Here is a 26,988-nt window from a genome sequence, read left to right as displayed (position 1 = left end):
ATATATATATATATATATATAGAAGAGCTTGTCTTGGCTCTGGGTGAAGGTGATGATCAGTTATAACATCCTCATTAGTATTATGATTTTTTTTTTTTTGAGTAATAGTATTATTGTATATAGACATGGAAATTGCCTTATGCAATGTGTGAATATATTATCATTCATGGACCTCAAAGTTTTTTAATACTATTAATTATATGTCAGTTTTTCCAAATTTATTTATTAGTGGCGTGTTTTGTAGTTAGAGATGGTAAACCAACTGATCCCGTAATTGACTTTTTAGTCGTGCATAATTGAAATAAAGACTGACCCGTGATAGAGCTTTTGATGTTAACAATAAAATATATATTTTTTGGTTGATTTATTAAATTATTAGTTATTTAAGCATTATATAATTAGGCACTTGATAATTATACTAGTTGAATTTAATTATCAACATTACACATGCTCTCTATGAGCTAACAAGTAACGCCAAGTGCAATACATCTCTCTCTCTCTCTCTCTCTCTTCCCTACAATAAAGATCAAACCAAATATGTAAAAGGTTTTGGATAATACATATGCATATAATGGTAACTTTCTAATAAGTACTTCTGATATTACTTAAATAGCTTTGGGTTCCTTTTAATTAATTAATTTAAGCAAGAAAGTGCTCTCTTGGTTGAAGATATTTAATAATAATTCGTAGGGAACTTCTTGGTCTTTCTTTGTTTTGGAGTACTTCCTACCTACCTTAAATTAATTAGGAACCCCTTTTTTTCGATTATTTCCCAATTTTCACATAGCACATAAGAAACAGCATTGCATATTAAAGCACATCTTTCTCGAGTCTTTTTTCTGAAGATTATATAATTTTTATGATGGTTTTCCCTAGATCAATATTATATATTTTTCGAGTAGATTTTCTGATGAACATTCGTGTGTTTTGTTTTGACTATTGTTATAAATGATGCTTATGCATATGTTATACATAAACAGTACTCATATAACTGATGTTCATAGCAACCCCTTTTTTGGAATAAAAGTTATAATCTTTGCTTCACTTAATTGCTACTACATAGTCCAATACTCCAATTTAACATTGTTGAGTCAAATTAAGCTCTTCTTTGACTATTTTGTAAATTGAGGCCAAGCAAAAACAGCTTCATATACACTTTGTAACGCACGCACAATTGGGATATAGGGACCAAAAAAAAAAAAAAAAAAAAAAAAAAAAACCCGAAAGTATAAATGTATATAATTTGATTTTACGGCTGCAATTAGCTAGAGCTCGCCTAAGATTTGCTCCTTTAATTTTTTGACTCTTTCTTCTAGTAAACTCAAGTTAGTTTAACTAACACCACTTCGTCCTATAATTAAATTATAATTGTCCCTTTCAAGGGAGCTGGATTATGTTCGGCAGCCAATAGCTTTTTTTTAACTTACATACATATACACACACAGAAATATAATTATATTACACTTTTTTCAACATAGCATATGCAAGTGAAAAACGTAATATTGTAATTATTTAACGTAACATTGGCCTTGAAAATGTGAAACACCAATATATTTAATCATCTTCCACTATTATTAGATCTTTCTAACATATGTATTATGTTAATTAATAGTCAAAATAAAATGTAATGCATGAGATAGTTAAACTCCTTGATGATAATTTTTTTTAAACTTCTTGATGAGATACGGAATTGCTGGAAACGTGTGAAACAAAAGTTTATCACTTGTTTATACAGATCGAATTGCTATACAGCAGATTTTAGATGAACATGTAATAAATAGTACTGTAACATTTAAAAGTTTGGTCAACGAGCACCTAGTATATATAATCATTGTGTGTGTGTCTATATATATATATATATATATATATTTAAATAAGAATATGGCAACGTGTAATCCACGGCAAGTGCATGCGTCGAGCATGGAATAATACGGGGTCTTCTTCCGTCCCTTGGTGGTAAAACGAGGAACCGTCCCTCTTGGTAATTCTCAGACGTTCAGATATAATCCAGGGATATTTACATTTTTGTACCATATGTTTTAAGTTTATTCAAAATGTATATTTTTAATTTTTAATATCATTAAATGTGTACTTTTAAATTAAATTTAATATATAAATTTATACCTTATTTCAGTTAATAATTAATTTTAACTTTTAAAATTACCAAACTATCAAAAAAAAGAGAAAAGAAACAAAAACTTTCCAATATTACAAACAATAAAAATATAAAACACAAAAAAAAAATTCATTTTAATGGTATTTTGTATATTTTTTAGGTTAAAACTGTAAGTTTAAGGTTTTTATAATTTTTTTTTCTTTTTCTTTCTTTATTTTAGGTATTTTTAAGATTAAAATTAAGAATTGACTGTAGAAAAGTATAAATTTAACTATTAAATCTAATTTAAAAAAATATATATATATAATGAGATTAAAAAGTAAATGTATAGTTATTAAATAAATTCAAAACACATAATATGAAAAAAAGGTAAGACTGCAATCTTATTTGCTTTTTTTGCTTTACTTCCAATACACGGTTACATAACGACATGGCGTTTTTTTTTTTTTCTTTTTTGCAATTACTTTTTCGTCTACAAGTGTATACTATCATCAAACAAGTATTATGTAATGTTTGTTTTAAGATTTCGTTTCTGAATTATAGTTTTTAGTTTTTTACAATATTTTTTTCTCATAAAAAATTTAAATTTTTAAAATCAAAATTATAAATGGGAGAAAGAAGAAAATAGGCCAAGATTTGAAATGGATTAAAATTAATAAGTCAATAGTTTACATAAGTTAATAAATAGGCTAAATTACTATTTTCGTCCATAACTTGTCTAGTTATGAACCATAACTTGACAAGTTATTAACAATTTTTGTCCATAACTTGTCCGGTTATGAACCATAACTTGACAAGTGTATCCATAACTTATCTGGTTATGAATCATAACTTGACAAGTTATGGCCTATTAATTTCTATAACTAAAAATTGACTAATCTACTTTCTTAAGCTTTTCATATTGGTCTATTTCTACTATTTCTGATTATAAATTATGATTCTGAATCTATGAACTAAATGTCTCAGTAATGATTGAGTATCGTCCCACATGAGAGACTGACTATTATTTTATTAAGTACTAAAATTATTCTAGCCTTAATTTAATCCAAAAAATTGTAATAAAATATGAGTGTGATAAAGACTAAATTGAATGCAAATTAAAAAATCAAAGCAGCTACTACTGAAAAAAGGATATTCAATAAATTAAACACTAGGAAAATGGTTTCACCTATCCAATTCACTTTGGTTCTTCTTTTCTCATTAACCAAATTTGTTAGCCAATTTTATAGTGGCGAAATCAAATTCTTTACCAACTTCACCCAATATCTAATAATAATACCCCTGTAAATCAACTTAATATTATATGCCTATACATGTGAATTAAGTTATATAAGAATTCATTAAAATTCATATAATTATCCAAAAAGACTACAAAGTTATGCAAATATATTCCAATAGCACTTCCACTTAATGATATTTGTTGGGTTTGATAGATTTGGAGTGTGTGACTTGTCAGGATAATACAAACATAAGCCTCGTTCATTTCACCGATTCGAATTTTTAGTTTTAGGTTTTTATTTTAAAAAGTTCTCAGAAAATGTCACATCTAACTTTTTCTGCTACAGTGAAAATATCTCAGAAAATGTCACATCCCAACTCGAATTAAAAATTTGAATCCGCATTCGTCCATAACTTGTCTAGTTATGAACCATAACTTGACAAGTTATTAACAATTTTTGTCCATAACTTGTCCGGTTATGAACCATAACTTGACAAGTGTATCCATAACTTATCTGGTTATGAATCATAACTTGACAAGTTATGGCATATTAATTTCTATAACTAAAAATTGACTAATCTACTTTCTTAAGCTTTTCATATTGATCTATTTCTACTATTTCTGATTATAAATTATGATTCTGAATCTATGAACTAAATGTCTCAGTAATGATTGAGTATCGTCCCACATGAGAGACTGACTATTATTTTATTAAGTACTAAAATTATTCTAGCCTTAATTTAATCCAAAAAATTGTAATAAAATATGAGTGTGATAAAGACTAAATTGAATGCAAATTAAAAAATCAAAGCAGCTACTACTGAAAAAAGGATATTCAATAAATTAAACACTAGGAAAATGGTTTCACCTATCCAATTCACTTTGGTTCTTCTTTTCTCATTAACCAAATTTGTTAGCCAATTTTATAGTGGCGAAATCAAATTCTTTACCAACTTCACCCAATATCTAATAATAATACCCCTGTAAATCAACTTAATATTATATGCCTATACATGTGAATTAAGTTATATAAGAATTCATTAAAATTCATATAATTATCCAAAAAGACTACAAAGTTATGCAAATATATTCCAATAGCACTTCCACTTAATGATATTTGTTGGGTTTGATAGATTTGGAGTGTGTGACTTGTCAGGATAATACAAATATAAGCCTCGTTCATTTCACCGATTCGAATTTTTAGTTTTAGGTTTTTATTTTAAAAAGTTCTCAGAAAATGTCACATCTAACTTTTTCTGCTACAGTGAAAAGATCTCAGAAAATGTCACATCTCAACTCGAATTAAAAATTCGAATCCGCAAAATGAACGATGCCGTAAGGTTTTGATATATTGATACGGACCACTCAATAAAAAATGTTGATGAGACCCTACAAACGGTCTTACGCAATCAACCACAATTCCTAGAGATCCGGTTGTCATCGGAAGTAAAGTAATATCGAATTGTTACACTAATCCATTTCAAAAAAAAAATGTTATACTAATAGAGATCGCACGGAACATGATTTTACCATTGAGAACACAAGAAGAAAGTGTAGTGTCTGAAAAGAAGAATGGTACAACAATCAAACATGCCAAAAAAAAAAAAAAAAAAAGGCCAGCCACTCACAAGAACCAACAAACACAAAAGATCACAAGACCCACCTGTATCGGCTAGTCACCATCAAAATGTCCCATTTCAGATCAAATGCACTGATCACTAGGTCTCAAATTCACTAATCAAAACCACAAATTTTCAAATCAACAATATGACGCCGATACTGATTTCCAACTTGAGGATTAAGATAGATGTCAACATTAATTGCCAATCGAATGGTTAGGCTCAAAATAGATTTCTTACTAATCATATTTACATAATAGATGCTACTAATTTTAAGATTGTCAAACAACTTACGAAAATAATTTTGAGAAATGCTAGAGATACTCTTTCTTTTGATCTCATTTTTTATTTAAATAATGAGTGAAAAGAGTGACAGAAATAGTGTTACTAACATTTCTCAATAATTTTATTAGGAATTTTTTTTTTGTTTCTACTGTTACTTTGCCTTCCTTAAATACCAAAGCAATTGGCAATCAGGACTTACAAAAAAAAATTGTATTGTTACTCTGTGGTTTTGATGAATGATTATTATTACATTATCTCTAGTTAATATTATTAGTTAACATTACAAAGTTAACTTCTATTGTGTACATATTATGCATGAGCATGTTAATTACTTTCCTTGTATGTACAAAAATACTCTATCCTACTTTTTTTTTTATTTGTTTTTCAGCCAACAAAAAATGGTTACGTTTTTTGTTTCTAATTGTTGCGTCTTTTGTATCTCGTGTTACGTTGTCGTATTATTTATTATCTGTCATAGTTTTTCTTAATTTATTTATTATTGGCATGTTTTGTAACAACTAGAGATAGCAAAGAATAATACGTAGTAAACCGATCTCATAACTCTAATTGACTTTTCATTATGCGTACTTGAAACAAAGACTGACCCGTCAGTTTTCGATGTTAACAATAAAATATATATATTTAATTGGTTTATCAAAATTATGAGTAGTTATTCTAGTATTATTTAATTAGGCACTTGATCATTATAATTGAAATTAAATTATCAACCTTACACATGCTCTTGATGAGCTAACATCAAGTACAATACATCTCTCTCTCTCTCTCTCTCTCTCTCTCTCTCTCTCTCTCTCTCTTCCTTTAAAAAAAAAAAAGAAAAGAAAAGGGTTACAATAAAGCTTAAATTACCAAATATGTAAAAGGTTTTGGATAATACATACGCATATAACAGTAACTTTCTAAGTACTTCTGATATTACTTAAATAGCTCTGGGGTGTTATTTAATTAATTAATTGAAAAAAGAAAGTGCTTTCTCTCTTGAGGTTTTGGATGAAGATATATATATATATTTATATATTATATGATACATATATAAATAATATTTGGTAGGGAACTTTTTGGTCTAAACTTGAATCGGTGAATTGAACGGCCTTAAAAACTCCTTTTTTTGATTATTTCCCAATTTCACATAGTACATAAGAAAAAGCATTGCATATTAAGCATATATTTCTTTAGTTTTTTTGAAATATCTTTTCCTGAAGATTATATTTTTATGAAGGCTTTCCCTAGATCAATTATGTATATTTTTCCGAATAGATTTTCTGACGAACATCCGTGGGTTTGTTTTGACTATTGTTATAAATGATGCTTATATCTGCATATGTTATACCAAAAAAAAAAAAAAAAGTACTCATATACATACATATTTATATAATTACGTATATAGCAACCCCGTTTTGGAATAAAAGTTATAATCTCTGCTTCACTTAATTGTTACTACCGAGTCCAATTAACATTAGTGTTGAGTCAAATTAAGCTCTTTTCTGATTAATTTGTAAATTGAGGCCAAGTAAAAACAACTCCATATATATATTGTCTAATGTACGCACAATTGGCCTATCTAGGGACAAAAAAGAAATAAACTAAGTGGGAAAACCCCCGAAAGCAGATAGAAAGCAGCTGATCAAGTATAGTTTAATGTATATAATTTGATTAACCCCTGCAATTAGCTAGCGCTCGTTGATATTTGTTCCTTTAATTTTTGACTCTTTCTTCCAGTAAACTCAAGTTAGCTTAACTAACACCATTTCCCTGTAATTATATTCTTGTTGTCCCTTTCAAGGGAGCTGGATCATGTTCGGCATATGCCAATAGCTGTTCCACTTGTTACATACATACATACATACATATATACACATACATGCAATTGTATTATTTATATATATATATATATATACATGGGTTTAATGTATATGCAATTGTATTATTTATATACATACATACATGCATACATGCATGCATACACACACACACACATGCAATTGTATTATATATATATATATATATATATGGGCTTTGTCTACTATCTCTACGGAGGAACTGTCCTTCTAACCTAACATATTAAAGTGAAAAGCGTAACATTATTGCTAGTTAATATATTTAACACACCGACGTTGAAATTGTGAGATACCAATATATTATAATTATCTCTCACTATTATTAGTCCTTTCTAATATATGTATTATGTTCAGCAACTAAATTAAATTGTAGTATTTGAGATAATTAAATTTCTTGATGTTACATCTTTTTAATATTTATGTTACGTAAAATAACTATCATGTTATGTTAAATATGTAATTTGTTATATTTAATGACTGTCATATAAAGTTTTTCACTTTTCACTTTTACACATATTACATTGGAGGAGCTGTCCCACACTCGTGGGTATGTATACGTTGTATAATTGTTTTAATTTTGCGAGTACACAAGAGAGAGGGAATTGCTAGAAACGTGTGAATTACAAAAGTTAATAACTAGTTTAAATAAGCATATTCTGCTGAAGAAAAAAAAGAAGTCTTAAGCAGCTCCATAATGATATGATATCAAAATTAACTTTTTTATTAATGCAGTGAAATGGAGCGCCACACTGATTAGTAGCTATATAGCGGATTTTATATGGATATGTAATATAAATAGTACTGTAATATTAAAAAGTTAGGTCAACGAGCACCTAATATATATAATCAATGTGTACGCGTATAAATATATATATATATATATTTATTTAAATAAACATATGGCAACGTGTAATCCACGGTAAGTGCGTGCATCGGGCATGGAATAAAAATAAAATTATATTGAGCATCGATCATCAACTTGGAAAGTTAGTACTACTGAACATGCCTCTCATTTTCCCATTTGCTGATGCATAATTCTCCAATATCAATGTTCCCATTATTAAATTATTTGTTTCAATCTCGCTTTTCGTTTTTTTCTTCTTATTTTATGCAGCTAGCCAAGGCTTTGTCTCGTGTGGTCCTCATTTCTTTAAAGCTGGTTTTACGGATTCTTTTTCAAAGTAATATTAGTTTAATCTCCTTGTTTTAGACTTTCAAGGATAACTTAGGGCTTTTCTCTGAAAATGCTGTTTATAAATCTACAACAATATAATAACCGATATATATATATATGTGTGTGTGTATGTATCATGTATGTATATATGCAGAAATTAAAAAGGAGGTTTCATTTGTTGTTAGTCTTAATCGATGAATATTATTTTAATCAAGTTGATGTAATTGTGATTTGTTAAATCTTTGGTGGGTTCCTATAACAACATCATTGCTGCTTTATCATTAGAATGTTGTGTGCCGAACAAATTAATTTGGGTTTATACATATTTATATAATTAATATTTGAAAGTTCTATTTTTTACGTAGGTCTTCCAAAGAGTGTTATAACACTTTCTGTAACACTAACGATTAACTAAAATGATTGTGTACAGAAACGTCAAAGTAATCAAGCAGGAAATAATAATGCAGAAACGTAAAAGTAATCATGCAAGAAATGATATCGCAGTTCGGTACGCACACTTACATCTGTGGGGCCACGCCAATCCACTAAGTCTCAAGATTACAAACACCAATCGGACTTATACACCCAAAGACTCCCTCCTTGATGTTGTTGCCATTGTGTCAAATCTCCTTAATGGCCTTGTCCAGCAAGCACCACTCGTCTTCAAACTACACGGCGAAATCCCTTCGACTGTCAGTGCGCTTTCTCCCAAAAGACGATCTCAATATGCACTCAAAGGCTAACAAACTCACAGACACTTTTTTGAAATTTTCTCTGTAAAACTCATTGCCCTAAATATGGCCTTCAATTACATTAAAACCTTAAAACATAAAAGCTCAATATTTCTCTTCTAAAGGCACACACCCACGACTAAAGCATAGGCCACTCTCTTGAACACCTCCACGTTAATGCTTAACATATATATAAATGTATTCATCTGCCCTTTTTTTGGAAAGTCCAATACAATTTGGACTCTAAGGACATGCATCCTTTTTTAAATTACATGACCAAATTTCCTCCTCCTATATAGGATTATTATGCCACCATATATTTCACAGGCAATCTCCTCTCCAAGTCAACCCAAATGTGCTGCCCTTTTTTCACGTAATTATCTCTCATAATATCTGTAAAATCTCCTAATTTGAATACCTCAATCATATCAAAACTATCTTTTTTTTCCTCAAATAGAACTTATCTCAAATCTCCAGGAATCTTCATGATTTCACAAGCAATCAAATCTCCTGAAATCTTCTTTAAAATTGCCTTGTACGAATATGCTTTCCCTTCTTCAAAAACATTCTAAATTTAGAACAATTAACCAGAAAAAATCTCTTCATGATCTACTCAAAAACGCTAATTACCGATTGTACCTATTTTAAAAATTTTACATTCTATTTCCAAAACATGCCAACTAATAAAATCCTAACAATATTTATGGATTATGGATAATTCAATAGCAATGCCATGTGAATCCATGTGAAGAGGGCCCTCCTTTGTTGCTATTAGAACTCTAGGATCCTTTGAGTGTCTTGAAAAACATCCTGTTATGGACATCAAACAAACATTAGCTAACTAACCAATAAATTATGTTTAAAGGACACCTTTTATTATTTTTAAATTTAGTGTTATTTCGTAATGTGACGACCAATAAATTATGTTTAAAGGTTGATTCGTTTTTGAAGTTCCATAATTAGTTTTTTCCTTAAGGCATGATTTTTGAAGATTTATATTATGGACAAACATCTTTTAACAAATTAAATAGTCTTCTTATGACAAAATTATTTGGTCCTACATATGTACCACTCAAGTGTTTAATTTCATGCAGTCCCATCAAAATGAAATCACTGGGATTATTTATTATTAATAACTAACATTGTTTCTAATTTTTCATGGTCATCGATCGCTTTTGAATGATGTGTAACATATATATATTATATATATATATATATATGTGCGCGTGTATGTATTACACCATGTAATCATTTCCAAAGCCTCGGAGGAGTAAACAAAGAATAATCCAACCCAAGTCTTGCAATTATGGTTTTACTACTACCCTGAGCCTCTCTGACTCATTATCCATACGAAGTTCATGGCCCGCACGAAAGTAATCTATATATACCTTTTGTAGGTACTATATACTAAAAACATTTCAACTAATTAGTTTAGATCTTAGAGCGAAACAATGCCCTTGTGATCCGTAGTATTGCTTCATTTTAAGTCTATCCTACAAAGCATGCTTATTATCGATCGGACTTATGATATGAGACACTATATATAAAGTAAAAAAAAAAAAAAAAAAAAAATCTACTTCAGGGATAGAGAAATTCGAACTCTATAGCTGGTGGCGGAATTAACTGTAAAATTATTTTAGATTATGCCTACAACTGTGAAAAAAACGTTGTTTTATGTTTTTTGAAGTGAATTTTTTTTTAAGTAATTATTTGACATCATTGAAACTTCTTTTCTAGCGATTATCCTATATGATAATGATCCCAATTTGAATCCACCTTTGATCAATTAATTTACTGCTTAAAGCATTTGGCAACACTACTGATATATATAATTCTCAATTTTCAGCTTCATGGACTTTGTTATATATCCAAATTAAAAAAAATTGCTGCTGCCAAAATTGTTGGCAATCTTTTCTGATCTTGACCTTAACTTCAACAATCACATTTAATTGTTTAATATAGAAATTATTGGGGCGATTTAATTGGTAAATAGGGTTGAACGTCCGGCATTTTGCTCAGGCCCTTTGATAATGTTTCGGTGGACAATCATCGATCTACCCCATTATCATATGGATATGTATACAACTTTTCTTTATTATATTAGTTTTGACATGCATGTACATGTGCTATGAACTACATACATAGTTTTATCTTGTTATAATGATATTGCAACTTTTCAGTATAAAAATAAAAAAATAAAAAGCAACAGAGAGAGAGAAGGGTTCTCTTTTATTAATGAATCTTCATTAATGTTTTTCTTTGGATTAACGTGAGACCCTTGTCGTCTTCTTCTTGAATTATCCCGTTTCTTCTCCCCAAGATGACCTAAGAAAATCATGTGTTATATTTAATAGTGCATCCCAAAATGTGGAACATTTGCCGGCCGGCAAATATATTATAAAATTGGGACATTGCCCAGGTAAGATGAATTGGTCTTCTATATTTATATGCATACATATATGTTTTCATTAACAATAATTTAGTCATCAACCAAACGAGTCTAAAAAAGTTACTTAAATACTTTATAGAAAAAAAAGTTCCTTAAATAAACCATTAAAAAAAGCAATTTCTTAAATGAAGAATGGGCGCGGCACTCACTTCATGGAAATAATAAACATAAAATATTCGACTAATAATATAATTGCAGAGTAAAACTCCAGTACTAGTAGATAACTTTCTTGCAATGAGAAATGAGAGAATGTCAGGCCAAGCCTTGTTTTATGTTAGATATACGGTGATAAAATAAATATATATAAGCTTTAACTTTGATTAGACAGAAAAGATATTGTTGAATTCCTTGAATTTATATATAGTTTATGTACGGGACAAAAAAAGTTTGTTTAAAAATAAAAGTGCTGCAGTTTTATATTATATATAAAAGAAAATCACTAAGGCTAGGTGGTCAATTAATAATTTAAGATCATTTTATAGATATTTTTCAGGGGAAGATTTATAGAGATTAATTAGTGTGTATTAATGCGTTTCGGCCTTACTTGGCAACTAAAGGCCTGCAATATATATATATATTAGTTCAGTATTAGTGTTGAAAAACCAACTTAATTAGGGTGAACTAGCAAGAGAAAGGAGGAAAACATCTTACTTTGCAAAATAAGGGCAACAAACAACTAACAAGCATTCAGAAATCAGAATCTGTCAACTATAATTAATAATATATGAGCATAAAAATAATTGAGTTTTCAGGTAGATACTTTTAGATGACAAGATGGGAGGGAATATATAAGAAGTTATAATAGTACAAATATATAGCAAACTCTACTCATTTCTTTATTGGAATTTATAATTTATTTGCTCAGTGTAAATTACAATTAAATAGGTAAGAAATTTGTAGTTTCTTTCTATCAAAATTTTATTTCATTGATCAAAGACATCTACAAATATCGTTTATCAGCTATATATGAAGAAAAACGTCAAAAAGTTTAAGGAATTATGAAATTTCGCAATGTAATTATGAAATTGTGCAGATAATAATGAAATAACTAATACCCAGATCAAGAATGAAGATCAGGAAGATCAAGAATAAGAGATGACCAGTAATTAACCAAATCCTAGCTAGTAATTGGCAAAATGAGCTGATCAATACTTATTCCAAAATATACAGAGATTCATATTACACTACTAGTCCATACTAATTATCATCATCATCATCATCATCATTAAATTTCTGAAGTACAAGCAGTGGAAAAAAAAAAAGGAAACTAGGAAATTGATCAACTTACTGGTCTTCCCTTTGCCCTAACATCTTTCAAACATTTCGTCGTTCTAAACTGTCCATTCACTGCATTATATATATGATATGATGAATCAACTAGCTAGTACGGTGGTCGACCACCACCATGAGGCCACGGAAAGGCCTGATCATGGCTCAACTGTCCAGCAGCTCCGTTCGAAAGCAAATTCGGCGCCAAATTATAAACCGGCATACCCGACGACACCGGCTCTTGCATCCCCCCACCACCGCCACCACCACTTTGATGCCCTCCACTTCCTCCAATCCCCGGAGACGATCCACCTACACCGCCTTCCTCCTCCTCCTCTAGCGGCAGCCTCTCGTAAGTGGCGTTCGAAAACGTGGCCGCGATCACCATCACCGGGCCCGCCGCCACCAACGGGCCCACCACGCTCCCGCCTACGACCTGCCCCTGCCCGCCGGCGAGGTATATGGTGAGACCAGTCGACCCGGGTGGGGACGGACCAGGGAGAAAGGCTCCGGTCAACGACAGGATCTCGAACCTTCCGTGGAGAGCGACGACAGCGCTAGGGGCGGACGGCTGACGGAGAGTGACGTTGGCGACGGTGCCGCTACCGCTGAGGACACAAACGCCGCGTTGGCGGCGCCTGGCGAACTGAGCGACGCTGTCGGCGATGTCGGCACCGTTGGCGATCTCCATCACGTGGCTCCGCAGCGCGTTGGGGCTGTCCCTGGTGACGAAGATTGGCGGCTTTGGCTTGTTCTTCGAGCCGGGAGGGCGGCCCCTCGGCCGCCGCGAGGCGACGTCGATGGCGCCCTCCCTCGGCTCGTCGCTGTTGTCTCTCTCGTCTTCTTCGTCGCCTCCGCCGCTGTTTCCGGCCGTCTGCGCGGTGGTGTTGCTCATGGAGATCCCCAGATCTGGTTTCTTCATCGGAGACGACGTCGACGAGGTTTCAACTCCGGGAAGACCCACTTGACCGGCCCACCAACGGTTCGCCATATTGATCAATATTATTTGCCGGAACAAGAAATTAGAAAGAAGCTAGAAGAAACCCTAGAAAAAATAAAACTTATAGTACAAACGATGACAATATCTCTTCTTAGATCTTGATTATATATGCTGTAGTATAGTTGTGATCATGACGATTTTTGGGAAATATGCAGAAACCTCAGTGGTAGTACTAATTAAGAAAAAGAAAGAAAAAAAAAAAGAGAGAAGAATTTTGGATTCACCTTATAAAGTACACGAGTACCGTAAAGATTAATTACAAATAAAATAAGAGAAACAACCTGGGGATGATCTAAGCTTGATATTCAACAAAGAGGAACATGAGAGAACTATATAGTAATTAAGCTTTCCAAAAGTAAAGTAGAAAAAGTAATTTAGTGTAAAGACAGATAACTAGGGCTTGAGAGTATATTATATATATATATATATATATATATATATTATACACACACACAGAAATAGCTCCAAATTAACAAAATTACAAGAACAAGAAAAACAACTTTGGGGGTGAAGAGAAGGACTGTCTGTTCTCGGAAAAAGGAGGATCTGGGAAATGGGAGGAGAAGGTGTGTCTAAGAAATTTTGTATTTTTTTTTTCCTCACTAGCTAAAATCTCTTACTTATATGTGTGTGTGAGTGTTAAATGGTGTTTGGTTCTTGGGAGTTAGGGTTTGTTTGTGTGGGGCAGCGTGCTCGTGATATCGTGGGGTGCACGTACTCCTCTTGTAGCAAAAATGATGAGAGAAAGTTATTGTATATAATATATTATTCCAGATGTGCATATTTTAACCATGAAGTATTCAACCAATTTAATTATGTATAAATTATAATATATGTATAAGTGTTTATAATTAGTATGCATCTATTACATTATATTTATCAACTAATGTTTATATATAATAACAGTTTCTGATGATGAACTATCATTGAGGATCTAATTTTTATGGTTCAAACTAATATATCACAATCTTTATCGACCTTCACTTGTTTCTTTTCCTTTTGTTTTTCCTTTAATTATCCACTAGGAGATTTCTTTTTTCTTTTTGCTTATTCTTTTTGGGTTTAATTTGGTGAATATTCCATTCTTTCAAAAGTTTGTCATCGAACTCTCGAGGAGTTAATATTATTTGAGGGACATAAACTGATAACAATTTATAATTGATTTCGTGGAAATTCATTTCCCAGTACTGATCACACCCCTTAATAGTATTTTACGCCGTAAGTACTGCAATAAATAATACAAATCTAGTGGATTTGTTCCTTATTGTAATTAGTTGTAATATCTTAATTAACAACACATTCAATCTAAGACAGATATGTAAGTTCAATTTTGTAATTAAAGTCAAGGATGAGATTGATCATTATATATGAGGCCATTAATTGAAGCACTTGATCATGAGATCATCAACCTTTTTTTTTTTTTTTCCGTAGACATATAACAAAATTTTACTAGTAATGTTGAAATGTAGCAAAAAATTTAAAGTATTTTACAAATAGCAAAAATTAAATTAAATTATTAAAATAATTACTAAATTTTGTAGTATAAAATGTAAATAGCATTTACAATAATTATTATGTAATTTTGCTTTTCTTAATTTTTTTAATAATATATTCTAACTCCACTATTATAAAATTAATATACGTGTGTAGTGTTCTAAATATGTGTTGGGTCAGAAAGGTTGGCCTATGACCCACCTTGTTGGCTCAGTGCTCGGTGTAATACTATCTGAACTAGGGTAATAATTCGTGTTAGTGAGTTGTGTTCGTGTCAACTCGTTTATTAATCGTGTTAGAAATATTAACTTAAACACAAATTATTTATTAAACGTGTCAAAAATATCAACCTAAATATGACCAATTTATTAATCGTGTCAAGTTGTATAATCTGTTAAATTAATATATTAAATAAATAACTAATATTATAATAACTTATTTAACACGATCATGATAGGTTTAATATGTTCATTGGTCAATTTATCTTTTTCTTTAAGAAAAATAAATGAATTTTACCTACAAATACCAAAATTTACATTATTTGTATTTAATATGTCATATTAACTTTCATGTTATATCACATATAATTAGATTACATATGACACATATAGTTAAGGGAGAAAGAAGGAAATATGCTAAGACTTAAGATGAATTAAAATTAATAGGCCAATAGTTTACATAAGTTAATAAATAGGTCAAATTACTGTTTTTGTCCATAACTTGTCTGGTTATGAACCATAACTTGACAAGTTATTGCCCATAACTTGTCCGGCTATGAACCATAACTTGACAAGTTTGTCCATAACTTATCTGGTTATAAACCATAACTTGGTCTATTAATTTTTATAACTAAAAGTTAGCCTATATACTTTCTTAAGCTTTTCATATTGGCCTATTTTCTACTATTTTCGTATAGTTAATCGTGTCAATTCATGTCCCTTTATATTATAAGGTTAATCCTAACTCAACTCATTTATTAAAACCTAATTATGACACAAACTCATTTATAATAAACTCAAACTCATTAATTTTATGTAAATTTTAAATTATATCATCGTGTCGCTATCAAAATTGTCCGTCCTAATCCGAACCTTAGTTCCAAGCTTGTTGGATGGCCTGATCTGATCAGGTAGACCCCTTTAATTAGTGCGATTCGTCAGGCAGTCTATAGATGTGTCTGCTCCTACCATGCGGTTTTTAATATGACTGTTGCTTTGAGTTATGATTGTTCCCTATTTTAATTTGTGAAGTTTTTAAAAATAAAAAATAATTTGCAATTTTTTCACCTATGAATATCCCCTGTACCATTCTACTCCGTACATCCGCATCCTCCAATTTTTTCAATTATCTCAATTTTCCAATTCTCAGCTCCTTAACTCTCTTTTCTCTAACTTTTCCAAATTTTCTATAAAAACCTCTCAAGTCTTTTATAAGTTATTTTTTGAAGTCTTTTATAAGTTATTTATTGAGTTTTTTTTTATTAAAAAACTTGAGATATTCTTCACTGTTTTAATTACACAATACACGGAACTAAATAGGTACGTATTGAAGCAGATTTTTTCTAATTTATTTGATTCCCTTGCTTCTAGTGACGATAATTTCAACATCTTGAATTAGTGGAAGATACATTCTGTAATATTTTCTCTACTTTCATTAGCCCATGACATCTTGATTATTCCTATATGAACAAGGGAAAAATCTTGATAAATACCCATTTAAAATGTGTCTTAATTTTTACTCCTTACTCTAAATTCATATTATTTTTAATTAAATAACTATATTAACAAGATAGTACTAATTAAGAGTAAGAAGTAAAAATCAATACTCATATACTTTTAAAAGTAAGTTCAATAATTTTCTTTTAACCCCGACAATGTATTTAGAATCAAACTCCAGCATATATAATTGGAGACTCAAATTAGTATATTTTAGAGTCTTAAATCTTGTTAATTTGTTTGTGAAACGAAGAGGAGGTACTCTATTTTATTTTTATTTTTATTTTATTTTTAGATTTAGTAGGAAGATTTAAACTTGACCATCTCAAGGTGGAGAGGAGTGATTAATATTTTGGTAAAAAAACAAAGCTATTTTTTGGCAAGAAACTCATGAGCGTTACATTTTAAATTTATGCTTACGAGTTAAAATATGGATGATTTTCATATATGGCTGGTAATATGGGTCACGATATGACGACACGACTCAAAAACGACACAAATTTTGTGGGTTAAGGTTGAGAAAAAAGTGATTCGGGTTAAAATTGGGTCAACCTGAAATTGACACGAAAAACACGGGTCAATTTCGGGTTGGACCCGCCTAACCCGAACACGACACGAAACTCGTAAAAAACTAAAAAATACATATATTTTTCATTTCATATTTTAAATTTTATTATGAACTTGTGATATCATAATAGTTATATTTAAAATCTTATACTATTATTTGCTTAATTTCAATGGATGTTATTGTAATTGAGTGTGTTATGAATTTTAAGTTATTTTTAATATGTAAAAAACTAAATAAAAGTATACAATTTTCGTGTCAATTTCGGATTCACGGGTCAATTTCGTGTCACGGGTCAATTTCGGGTCGTGTCGTATTCGTGTTGCGGTTTTTAAAAAATTTAGTGTTACGGGTCGTGTTCGGATTAATTGCAAATTTAAAAAGAAACGATAAAAACACGACACGAACATAACACGTGACACGAATTACCGCCAATTTCATATCAAAGAAAACAAAAACATTAATGACACTCTCTCACAAAAAAAAAAAAAAAAAAAAAAAAAAAAAAAAACCCCCCCCCAAAAAAAAAAAAAAAAAAAAAAAAAAAAAAAAACCCATAAATGACTCGTAATGTAAATGAGTTTCGCGCGTAGTAACCCATTGACCTGACTAAAATTAACAGTCTTAAGTGGAATAAAATTGAAAGGATTTGAGTAAAAGAGATTTTAACATTCAGGGGATAAAAAGCGAAATACCTTAAACTTATAGGATGCCATGAAATATCAATATAATTTAGGGACACGAGTATTATTTTATAAAAAAAAAGTAGCGAAAAATGCTAATATTCCAACTTTTTTCCGGAGACTATTGCAGAATCCCAGAAAAGTAGAAGAAGAAGGAGAATAACTTTTTTCACACCTTCAGAGAAAATCTCAGAAGGAGACAAGACTTCTACAATGGCCGACAACCTCTTTGAAGGCCTTCCTCCGCCTTCTGCAAATCCTCCTACTCCTCCGTCTGAATTCCAAGATTCACAGCTCCGCCCTAAATCTGCTGCTTCCGACGGAGAAACTTCTCCTCTTCCCCCTCCGATTCCGGTCGTCAAAAGCGCGCTCAAGCGTCCCAAACTAGTGGAACCAACTCCTGAAGGTAAATTCCTCCTTTTTTTTGGCCTCTTTTGGTTCAAATTTTGTGGCTCTGGAAATTCGGTTTTTCTCCTTTTCGCAACCTTTTCTTGTTTGCTTTTGAGCTGCCGTGGAGCAAACACGAGGACTATCGGTTTGCTTTCTGTTTGGTTCCTGAGAAAAATGTAGGTTTTAATCATTTAGATAGTTGAGGAACAAAAGAAAGTAAGGAGAGATTAAACTTTATTCTAGGGCAGTGAGGATGGTGAATTTTACTCAATTGGACTATAAGAAAGCTTTGCGTAATCATACAATTAGATAGAACAGAACAGGATCACATGAAGAAGATTATTGGAAAAAATGATTTTCAAGCTTTAGGAGATTTCCTTAAATTTGAATTCTATTTATTTATTAGGTTTGTGTATTAATGATCTTCACTGAAGATGAAATCTTCAACCTTTTTTCTCAGCCGAAGCCCCAGCGGTAGTCCCTGAAAAGAAGAAGCTGAGGTTTAAGACGACAACGGATGCGTCGGAGAAGCAAGTGATAGAGGCAATGCAAAAGATAGCTTCGCATATCAAGAGTCCTGGAAAGTTTGGTAAGGCTTCAAAGCTTGCAATACAGCTGATTCAGGCTGGTAGCGTCAAGTCTGAAACTAGTGATTACTTCTTTGCCATACTGGAGGCTGCAATGTCGTTGCCTACTTGTACCGATCCTTCTGTGCGGGCAGATTTCCATGCGCTGTTCTCGGTGGCAAATGACGCCTCTGAAGTAAGATTATTAGTTTTGGACTATATAACATGAATGTCGATCATGTGATTCAGTTTCTCGATTGAAAAAGAAAAATCTTATTACAGGTATCTTATGCTATTTCTTTTTTCTTGTTTCTTCCATTTAGTGCTTAAATAACAGGCAAAAGAATCAATTGGCTACATGGACGATCATGACAGTAGTGGCAAACGATTTATTCACTGATGACAGCTTTGTGGTAAGAATCGGCAAAAAAAATTTTATCGAACTTGAAATTTTTTAGTTGAATTCTTTTTAAAGCTTAGTTAATTGCTGATGATAATCGTAATCGCAACTGCTTTCTAAATTTATCACGCTGTAGTTGTACTAGTCTATCTGGTGGGGGTGTTGGAAGAACTGAACATGAATTCTTGTTGTCAGCTAAGTTTAAATTCAATATATTGACTCCATTTTGATTTTCTCACATTGGTTGACTTGTGTTTTCTGCTTGTTGTTTGGTTTTTCAAATTATGAAATAGTTTTCAAAAGCAGCTGGACGAATAAAAGAACTGATATCTAATCTTCCAGTTGCAACTGAAGATGATGACATAGAGGAAGCTGCTTCTCTGAAAGATCCAACAGAAACAACAAATGAGGTTAGTCAAATCAAGATAGACAAGTCTTCAGATGCACCGTCTGAAGAAACTAGCAAGCAAGAGTCCGATCTGTTTGGACTTGATGCTCTTATTCCTAGCACAGCAAAGAAGAACAAGAAAACCAAGGGGAAGAAAGAGGCAACAATAAAGATCAAGGAGGGGGACGAGACTAAGAGATACCTTAAGTCACAAAGAGAAGCGTTGATCACTTGTTTAGAGATTGCTGCTCGGCGTTATAAAACTGCATGGTATATCTCATATTTTGATTCTTCCATATTTCTTATATTCCTAAGAGGCTTTCTTAATGTAGTTAAAAACATGGTTTCAATTGTTACAATTTTTAGAAACTTTTTTCCCTTGCTGCAGGTGCCAAACAGTCATAGACATCTTAGTAAAACATGCATTTGACAACGTAGCGAGGTTTACATCTCAACAACGAGACGCCGTTGAGAGACTTTGGACTTCTATCCGGGAACAACAAACTCGTAGAAAGCAAGGGAAATCAGTTAGCGGGAAACTTGATGTGAATGCCTTTGAGTGGCTGCAGCAAAAGTATGCTGGTGAAAAGATCAGCATACGGCATGCTGTTGGTGGAAGTGGAGACCGTCGTGCTCAACAGTGGCTTGGTTGATTGTTTTATAGTCATTTTTGCAGGAATGTCGATCATTATTAGGGAGACAAAACTGTAATTGTCAATTGAGGTTCTGTCTTTCCAAATGTAAAATGACCTTTCAGTGTAGAACCGTATTCATTAATACCCTTACATGTATAACTTGTATTTCTTGTCACTAGAGGAATTTGGAATGCTATGTGGCTAGAATTTCGCTCTTATGGTACACGACTCACCAAAAATGTTGCCCAATAAAATTATTCTGCCTTATCTAACCCTTGAAGTACACAAATAAGTTGCATTTAAAAGAAAAAAAAAAAGAAGGAAAACTTGTAATCCTCCCTCATATTCCGGTAGGATAATCATTCACCCGATTCTCAATCAGTTTTCTGGTTAAGCCGCAGATATTCAAAGATCTCAAATCCAAGGGAATGCGAGAGATATTTTGAATTGTTAAATGATAATGAGGACAACCTCGAGTAATTTGTATCTGTACGGTTAGAAAATTTATGTTACATTTACCAAGAATAACTGGGATGGCTACCAATAATCACCACAAGAACAAGACCCTTCTCTGAAGTGGTGAAAGCGGTTCCGGTCCCTTACTATTATCACCCTTCCATAAATTTTAGACAGGAGCTTGGTTGCAGCGTGACAATCATCACAGACTCGGAGATTCTTCACAATCCTCATTGTTGTGCCTGCAGCTGTATTGATAAGACCAAATGCCATGGCCAACTTCTCACTATGACAGCTAAGCGCCGTTTCCTTCTCTTCCTCATCAATGTTCTGCAACACGACGGACGTGTTAGGAGTGTAACCAGCCTCTTTCAACTTCATACTCATCTCAGCCAACATTTCATAGATCTTTCCAGTTTGAGGGTGAATGTTGTCTCCCATTGAAAATTCATGAACCAACCCATTTACTTCAATTGAGCTGAGACCCGGCTGCTTCTTAATTCCACTGTCCTTTATAGCTTTTCTCACTCCAGCAACATCATTCCATCTTTTGGCGCTGGCATAGATGTTTGACATCAGAATGTTGTAACCACAACTTTTTGGTTCCAACTCAAGGAGATGTTTTGCTGCTACTTCCCCCAAACTGGGATTTTTGTAAAGCCTGCATGCGGCAAGGAGAGCACCCCATACAACCACGTTAGGTTGTATAGGCATGCTTTTAATCAATTCATGAGCCTCACCAAGTTGCCCGGCTCGACCAAGAAGATCCACCATGCATCCATAATGCTCAACTTTAGGAACCAAGCCATAGCCATAAACCATTTTATCAAAAAACCTCTTTCCTTCAATCACCAATCCGGCATGACTACAAGCATGAAGAACTGCAATAAAAGTGATCTCATTAGGTTGAATGCCAAGTATCTCCATTTCTTCGAAGAGTTTCAAAACTTCGTTTCCACAACCATGCATTGCAAATCCAGTCATCATGGCATTCCACATACAAATATCTCGATCTGTGGATCGACTGAACAACGCATGGGCCGCATCTATGTCTCCACATTTAGCGTACATGTCTACTAGAGCTGTTTTAAGTATTAAATCAACTTCCAATCCTTGCTGGTTTATGTACGAATGAAGCCACTTGCCCAAGTCAAGGGCTCCTACTTCTGCACATAGTGAAATCAGGCGGACCATTGTTACCTCATTTGGCCTCAATCCTTCATCCCTCATCTGGGAAAAGAGTTCGCGGGCCTCGTTAGGGCAATTCGCTTGTGCAGAAGCTGATATCAAAGCACTCCAAATCATGACATCTTTGTCATCCCTGCCATCAGAAACAGCTCTTGCACTTCTAAGGTCACCACACTTTCCGTACATATCAACCAGAGCAGTAGCCAAAACCAGAGACATGACAAACCCATTTCTCAACATATAGGAATGCAGCCACTTCCCCAGCTCCAGAGCACCTACAAACCCACACTCTATAATCAAACTCAAAACTGTAATCTCATTTGGAAAAACGCCTTCCTCAAGCATTTCCTTGAAAAGTTTCATCCCCTTTTCTAATCTGTTGCCACGAATGTATCCTGCAACTATAGCAGTCCACGAAACAACACTTTTTTGAGTCAACCCATCAAACAGCCATCTTGCATAAGCTAAGTTACCACACTTGGCATACATATCTAGTAAAGAAGTAGTGATAGGAACTCCCATTTTCTCATTATTCATATTCCTTATGACATAGCCATGCATCGTTTTCGCCAGTTTAACATTAGTGAGGTCTGCAAAGAGATTGACCATGCTAATCATAGCAATCTGACTAGGCCTCACTCTTACAGAATGCATTTCCCTTATAAGATCCAATGCTTCTCCTAGCAATCTATTCCTAACATAGCTCCTAATCATTGTGCTCCAAGAAACGACATCTCTTTCAGCCATTTGATCGAACATTAAGCGTGCGGAAACCGCGCTCCCACATTCGCTATACATCTGCATCAAAGCGTTACACACGAAAACATCACCATCCAATCCATTCTTCAACACAAAGCCATGAATCTCCTTTCCAAGTACAACTAACGAGCATTGCCCGCAAGCTTTAAGGACAGATGGGGCGGTAAAGCTGTCAACTTGGACGTCGAATCTTCGCATGTGAGCGTAGATTTTCAGCGACTGTTTTGGGAAGTTGTTGTTATTGTAAGAGGTTATCAAGAAGTTGTACTGGGCTTCAGGGCTCAAATGGGGGGGAAGGAAACTCAGAGGAATCTGGAGGGAGTGGTCAAAGTGGGTCTTGATCATGTGGGCATGGATTTGCTGGGTTTGATCAATATTGGGGTGATCATAATGAGTGGAGGATGAACTTTTTTGGTGCTTTTGTGGGGTTTGTGTGAAACTGAGTTTGGAGGGAAGATTATTGGATTGTTGGTGTTGTAGTGCTTGAAGTGTGATGGACAGGAGCGAAGGTGTTGAGAGATAAAGCTTGCTTGTTACCATCACTATGTCCATTGTTTCATTATTGCAGTTTAGGATTTTTGGCTAAAATAGTCGATACATATTTGTTTCTTCACTTTCTCCCTTCCTTAGGATCTTATATGAAAATATCTCGAGAGATCAAAATTGGAATTGACCACAAGCCCCCGGAATAGAAAAATGTTGGCTTACAAAAAAAAAAAAAAAAAAAAAATCAGTCAAAGGTATGCGGTCACAAATTTTTTTTGTTGTTGTCCAAATTATAAAAAAAAGGAAAAAAAACAAAGGAGAATATTGTGATAAGATACGAGAAAATAATACTAGTAAGAAAATCGTATTTTTTTAATCTAATTTTATCCTAATGTAATTTGCTTGTTCATTACCGTATTCAACATTTCTTTTCCTTACCCTATGGCATAACTGAAGGAAAAAAAAAAAAATTTTTGTTTTGTGTGTGTAGTCAATGGATAAAAAACAAAAGAAAGAGGGGCAAAATAAGAAATATGCTAAAGTAGAGAGTAAAACTGCAAAAGAAATCACCAACACTAACGAAACCCCCAAAACCCTAAACCCCTTTCTTTTGCTCTGCGCCTAATACAAGCTGCGCCTATATAATGGCTTGTATCTAAAGCTCTAAAGACTATCTCGTTCTCAATCTCCGTAGCCTCTTTCATATCAAGCTGAAGCTTGTCTTAATCGAAGGTACATAGTGCAAATTTCTCATCTCTTGCTTCTGCTTCTGTATTCATTTTAATTCCTGTTCTTCTTTAATGTGTTAAATGTGTACCGAGAAAAAAAAGAAAGAAAAACATGAAAAAGATAAAATAAAGCACATATCGAAGGCTTGTGAGTGATTTTCTCAGAAACCCATGAGCTCAAAAGCTGTGCAATATCATAAATCATCCAACTTTTAACACCCTCATGATAAATTAATCATTTTACTTGAGGATTCTTTCATGGATGATGAACATTTCTCTATCCATTTGCCGTTTCCTATTTTCTGTCTCTGTTGCTTCATTTCCTTAATTGTTTCTTGCAATTTTTCTGCTATTTTCAGCGAAATTTATCCTAAAGAAACATTTTTTGTTTGGTTTTTGGTATCCAAGTGTGTTTCTTTTGGATCTACGAGTTGTTGATCTGCTATATTTTTTGGATTATTTATTCTAAATGATTGTTATGAGAACTGAGTACTCTGGTCTTGGTGATTTTCGTTTGGGAAATGATGATAAAATTCTTAATTTCTAAACGGGAAATTGATTTTTTTTTGTTGGTAGCTGTCAAATTGAGTTTGACAAAATGTCGAGGAACCCCAGGGTCTTCTTTGACATCCTGATTGGAAAGGCGAAAGCGGGTCGGGTCGTATTTGAGCTGTTTTCTGACGCTACCCCGAAAACCGCAGAAAACTTCCGCGCCCTGTGCACCGGAGAGAAGGGGATTGGGATATCCGGGAAGCCACTTCACTACAAGGGCTCAACGTTTCACCGCATTATCCCGACCTTCATGTGCCAGGGTGGAGACTTCACGCGAGGAAATGGGACCGGAGGAGAGTCGATTTACGGGTTGAAGTTTGAGGACGAGAACTTCAAGATGAAGCACACGGGGCCGGGAGTTCTTTCAATGGCGAATTCCGGGCCGAATACCAATGGATCTCAGTTCTTCATATGCACTGAGAAGACTTCTTGGCTTGATGGGAAGCATGTGGTGTTTGGGAAAGTTGTTGATGGTTATAGCGTTGTTAAGCAGATGGAGAGTGTGGGTTTGGATACTGGCAAGACTAGTCAACCTGTTGTTATTGAGGAATGTGGTCAGTTAACTGAGAACTAAACTAATCATGTAAAAATCAGTGAATGTTAGGAACCTTTTGATGTTGGAGCAGTAAAGTTGTTATTGTTAGATTATGAAATTTCTAGACATGCTCATTTTGGAGCGGAGAGATTATTATATACAATCGATGTTTATTTTCTAAGGCCATTGTAACTGGTATTTTACAAGGAAAAATTGAATGCTGATGGAGAGGAGAAAATCCCAAGTATAGCTTTTAACTATTCAAATTAGATTTCTAAATTGTAGTATGTGTTCATTGATGTTTATAGCTCTTAACTTTTCGCCGGTTAAAGGAATCATATCGATTGTTTCTTCCTAAATACAAGTCTCTTGCTGTCTTCAGCGTACAGTTTTCGATTTACAAGTTTCCTGCTGTTTGTGTCGGAAATTACTTCACGTCGTTTTGTGAGTAAAGATGGTGGTGTCGTTTGAATAATGTAAATCATAGTTGTTTCTCTAATCAGTAAAATAACGACGTGCCATTTTTCTAGAATTGTAGGCTTTTAGATAAACGAACATTTTCATTTGCCCCTAAATTTGTTGTCGTCTGTCATTTAAACAAACAATGTTATATTGTGTTCATAGAATGTATTGGCTACTTGTCGTCTGTGAAACGACACGTCCTTGTTTTTTTATTCTGAAAACGACCCGTCCTTGTTTTTTTATTCTGAAAACGACACGTCCTTGTTTCAAAAGATGTGTTTATTATATTGTCGTTTTATTTATTATTAAAAACAATGTAGTTCGAAATCTGTTGTCCTTTACATTGAACGACTTGTCGTTTGTGAGAAAAACGATGTTCATGGCTCCTGTAATTTTCAAAATTTTCCTTGGTTTGCCAATTTCTTTTAGTGATTTTATAATTTTCTTCCGTCAATGTGCGGAAGACATGTAATTGTTGTTTGTCACACACTGGGTCGATTATGTGAAAAGAGATGTCTTTTACGTGATAAACGACATGCCTCGGGTTAGGATAATTTTGAGTCGTTTAGATCACAAAACGACATAGAGTTGGTATTATGTAAAGACAACAAGTCGTTGTGTATGAAAACCAACATGCTGTTAAGATTTATGTCGAACGGCAACGACATGTGGTTTTCTTTTAGGCTTTTACATTAAGCTTCGTTTATTTATTTATTTTACCTTGGCCTGTTCTGCGGAAACGAATCTGATTAACTTTCTTTTATTTTTTCCCTCAAATCATCTAAAAGATTAATGGTTACAGTGGGACACGCACAAATCTTCACGAGCCCTTGTCCTTTCCCATCAAACGAGCCATAAACAATTAAAATCTACATTGTCTTATTATGATGTCATTAATTTTTCTTATCATAATCAGTAACAATATGATTTTATTTTTTTTTTAATTTTAACATGGCGTGGCTCTTGTCACTACCATTTAGGCAGATCAGTTTTTGCATTCTAAGGTAAACAAGCCAAAAGAAGAAATTGATCCTCCTTTCCCATCAAACGAGCCATAAACAATTAAAATCTACATTGTCTTATTATGATGTCATTAATTTTTCTTATCATAATCAGTAACAATATGATTTTATTTTTTTTTTAATTTTAACATGGCGTGGCTCTTGTCACTACCATTTAGGCAGATCAGTTTTTGCATTCTAAGGTAAACAAGCCAAAAGAAGAAATTGATCCCCCCCCACCAAAAAAAAAAAAAAAAAAAAAAAGAG

The 26,988-nt window shown here is 33.1% G+C and overlaps 4 protein-coding genes across 4 annotated transcripts; 2 read left to right on the top strand and 2 right to left on the bottom strand.

Annotated features, from left to right (window-relative positions):
* Positions 1-12,577: 12,577 nt before the first annotated feature.
* On the bottom strand, positions 12,578-13,929 carry LOC21407274 (AT-hook motif nuclear-localized protein 19). The gene has a single exon (XM_010103952.2). The coding sequence runs from the start codon at positions 13,707-13,709 to the stop codon at positions 12,831-12,833; it is 879 nt and encodes a 292-aa protein (XP_010102254.1). The 5' UTR covers positions 13,710-13,929; the 3' UTR covers positions 12,578-12,830.
* Positions 13,930-18,298: 4,369 nt separating this feature from the next.
* Positions 18,299-20,812, top strand: LOC21407273. The gene is made up of 5 exons (XM_010103951.2): positions 18,299-18,581; positions 19,026-19,327; positions 19,455-19,544; positions 19,825-20,189; positions 20,308-20,812. The coding sequence occupies exons 1-5, from the start codon at positions 18,389-18,391 to the stop codon at positions 20,570-20,572; spliced, it is 1,215 nt and encodes a 404-aa protein (XP_010102253.1). The 5' UTR covers positions 18,299-18,388; the 3' UTR covers positions 20,573-20,812.
* Positions 20,813-20,924: 112 nt separating this feature from the next.
* On the bottom strand, positions 20,925-23,545 carry LOC21407272 (pentatricopeptide repeat-containing protein At2g02980, chloroplastic). Its single transcript, XM_010103950.2, has one exon. It carries the CDS (start codon positions 23,507-23,509, stop codon positions 21,092-21,094), a length of 2,418 nt encoding a protein of 805 aa, XP_010102252.1. The 5' UTR covers positions 23,510-23,545; the 3' UTR covers positions 20,925-21,091.
* Positions 23,546-24,052: 507 nt separating this feature from the next.
* LOC21407271 (peptidyl-prolyl cis-trans isomerase CYP19-3) lies at positions 24,053-25,518 on the top strand. Its single transcript, XM_010103949.2, has 2 exons — positions 24,053-24,175; positions 24,748-25,518. The coding sequence occupies exon 2, from the start codon at positions 24,770-24,772 to the stop codon at positions 25,295-25,297; it is 528 nt and encodes a 175-aa protein (XP_010102251.1). The 5' UTR covers positions 24,053-24,175; positions 24,748-24,769; the 3' UTR covers positions 25,298-25,518.
* The last annotated feature ends 1,470 nt before the right edge of the window (positions 25,519-26,988 follow it).

The sequence above is a fragment of the Morus notabilis genome, unplaced genomic scaffold (assembly GCF_000414095.1).
Source record: "Morus notabilis unplaced genomic scaffold, ASM41409v2 Scaffold205, whole genome shotgun sequence".
Taxonomy (NCBI): domain Eukaryota; kingdom Viridiplantae; phylum Streptophyta; class Magnoliopsida; order Rosales; family Moraceae; genus Morus; species Morus notabilis.
The sequence above is the reverse complement of the archived record's forward strand: the minus strand, read 5'-3'. Positions and strand labels throughout refer to the sequence as shown.

What these genes read in the sequence shown, in the direction of transcription:
- LOC21407274 (XM_010103952.2), bottom strand. Translation starts at nt 13,709, where the DNA reads ATGGCGAACCGTTGGTGGGCCGGTCAAGTGGGTCTTCCCGGAGTTGAA.
- LOC21407273 (XM_010103951.2), top strand. Translation starts at nt 18,389, where the DNA reads ATGGCCGACAACCTCTTTGAAGGCCTTCCTCCGCCTTCTGCAAATCCT. An exon ending in AGTGGAACCAACTCCTGAAG is followed by an intron (nt 18,582 to 19,025) that starts GTAAATTCCTCC and finishes CTTTTTTCTCAG; the next exon opens with CCGAAGCCCCAGCGGTAGTC. An exon ending in CGGCGTTATAAAACTGCATG is followed by an intron (nt 20,190 to 20,307) that starts GTATATCTCATA and finishes CCCTTGCTGCAG; the next exon opens with GTGCCAAACAGTCATAGACA.
- LOC21407272 (XM_010103950.2), bottom strand. Translation starts at nt 23,509, where the DNA reads ATGGACATAGTGATGGTAACAAGCAAGCTTTATCTCTCAACACCTTCG.
- LOC21407271 (XM_010103949.2), top strand. Translation starts at nt 24,770, where the DNA reads ATGTCGAGGAACCCCAGGGTCTTCTTTGACATCCTGATTGGAAAGGCG.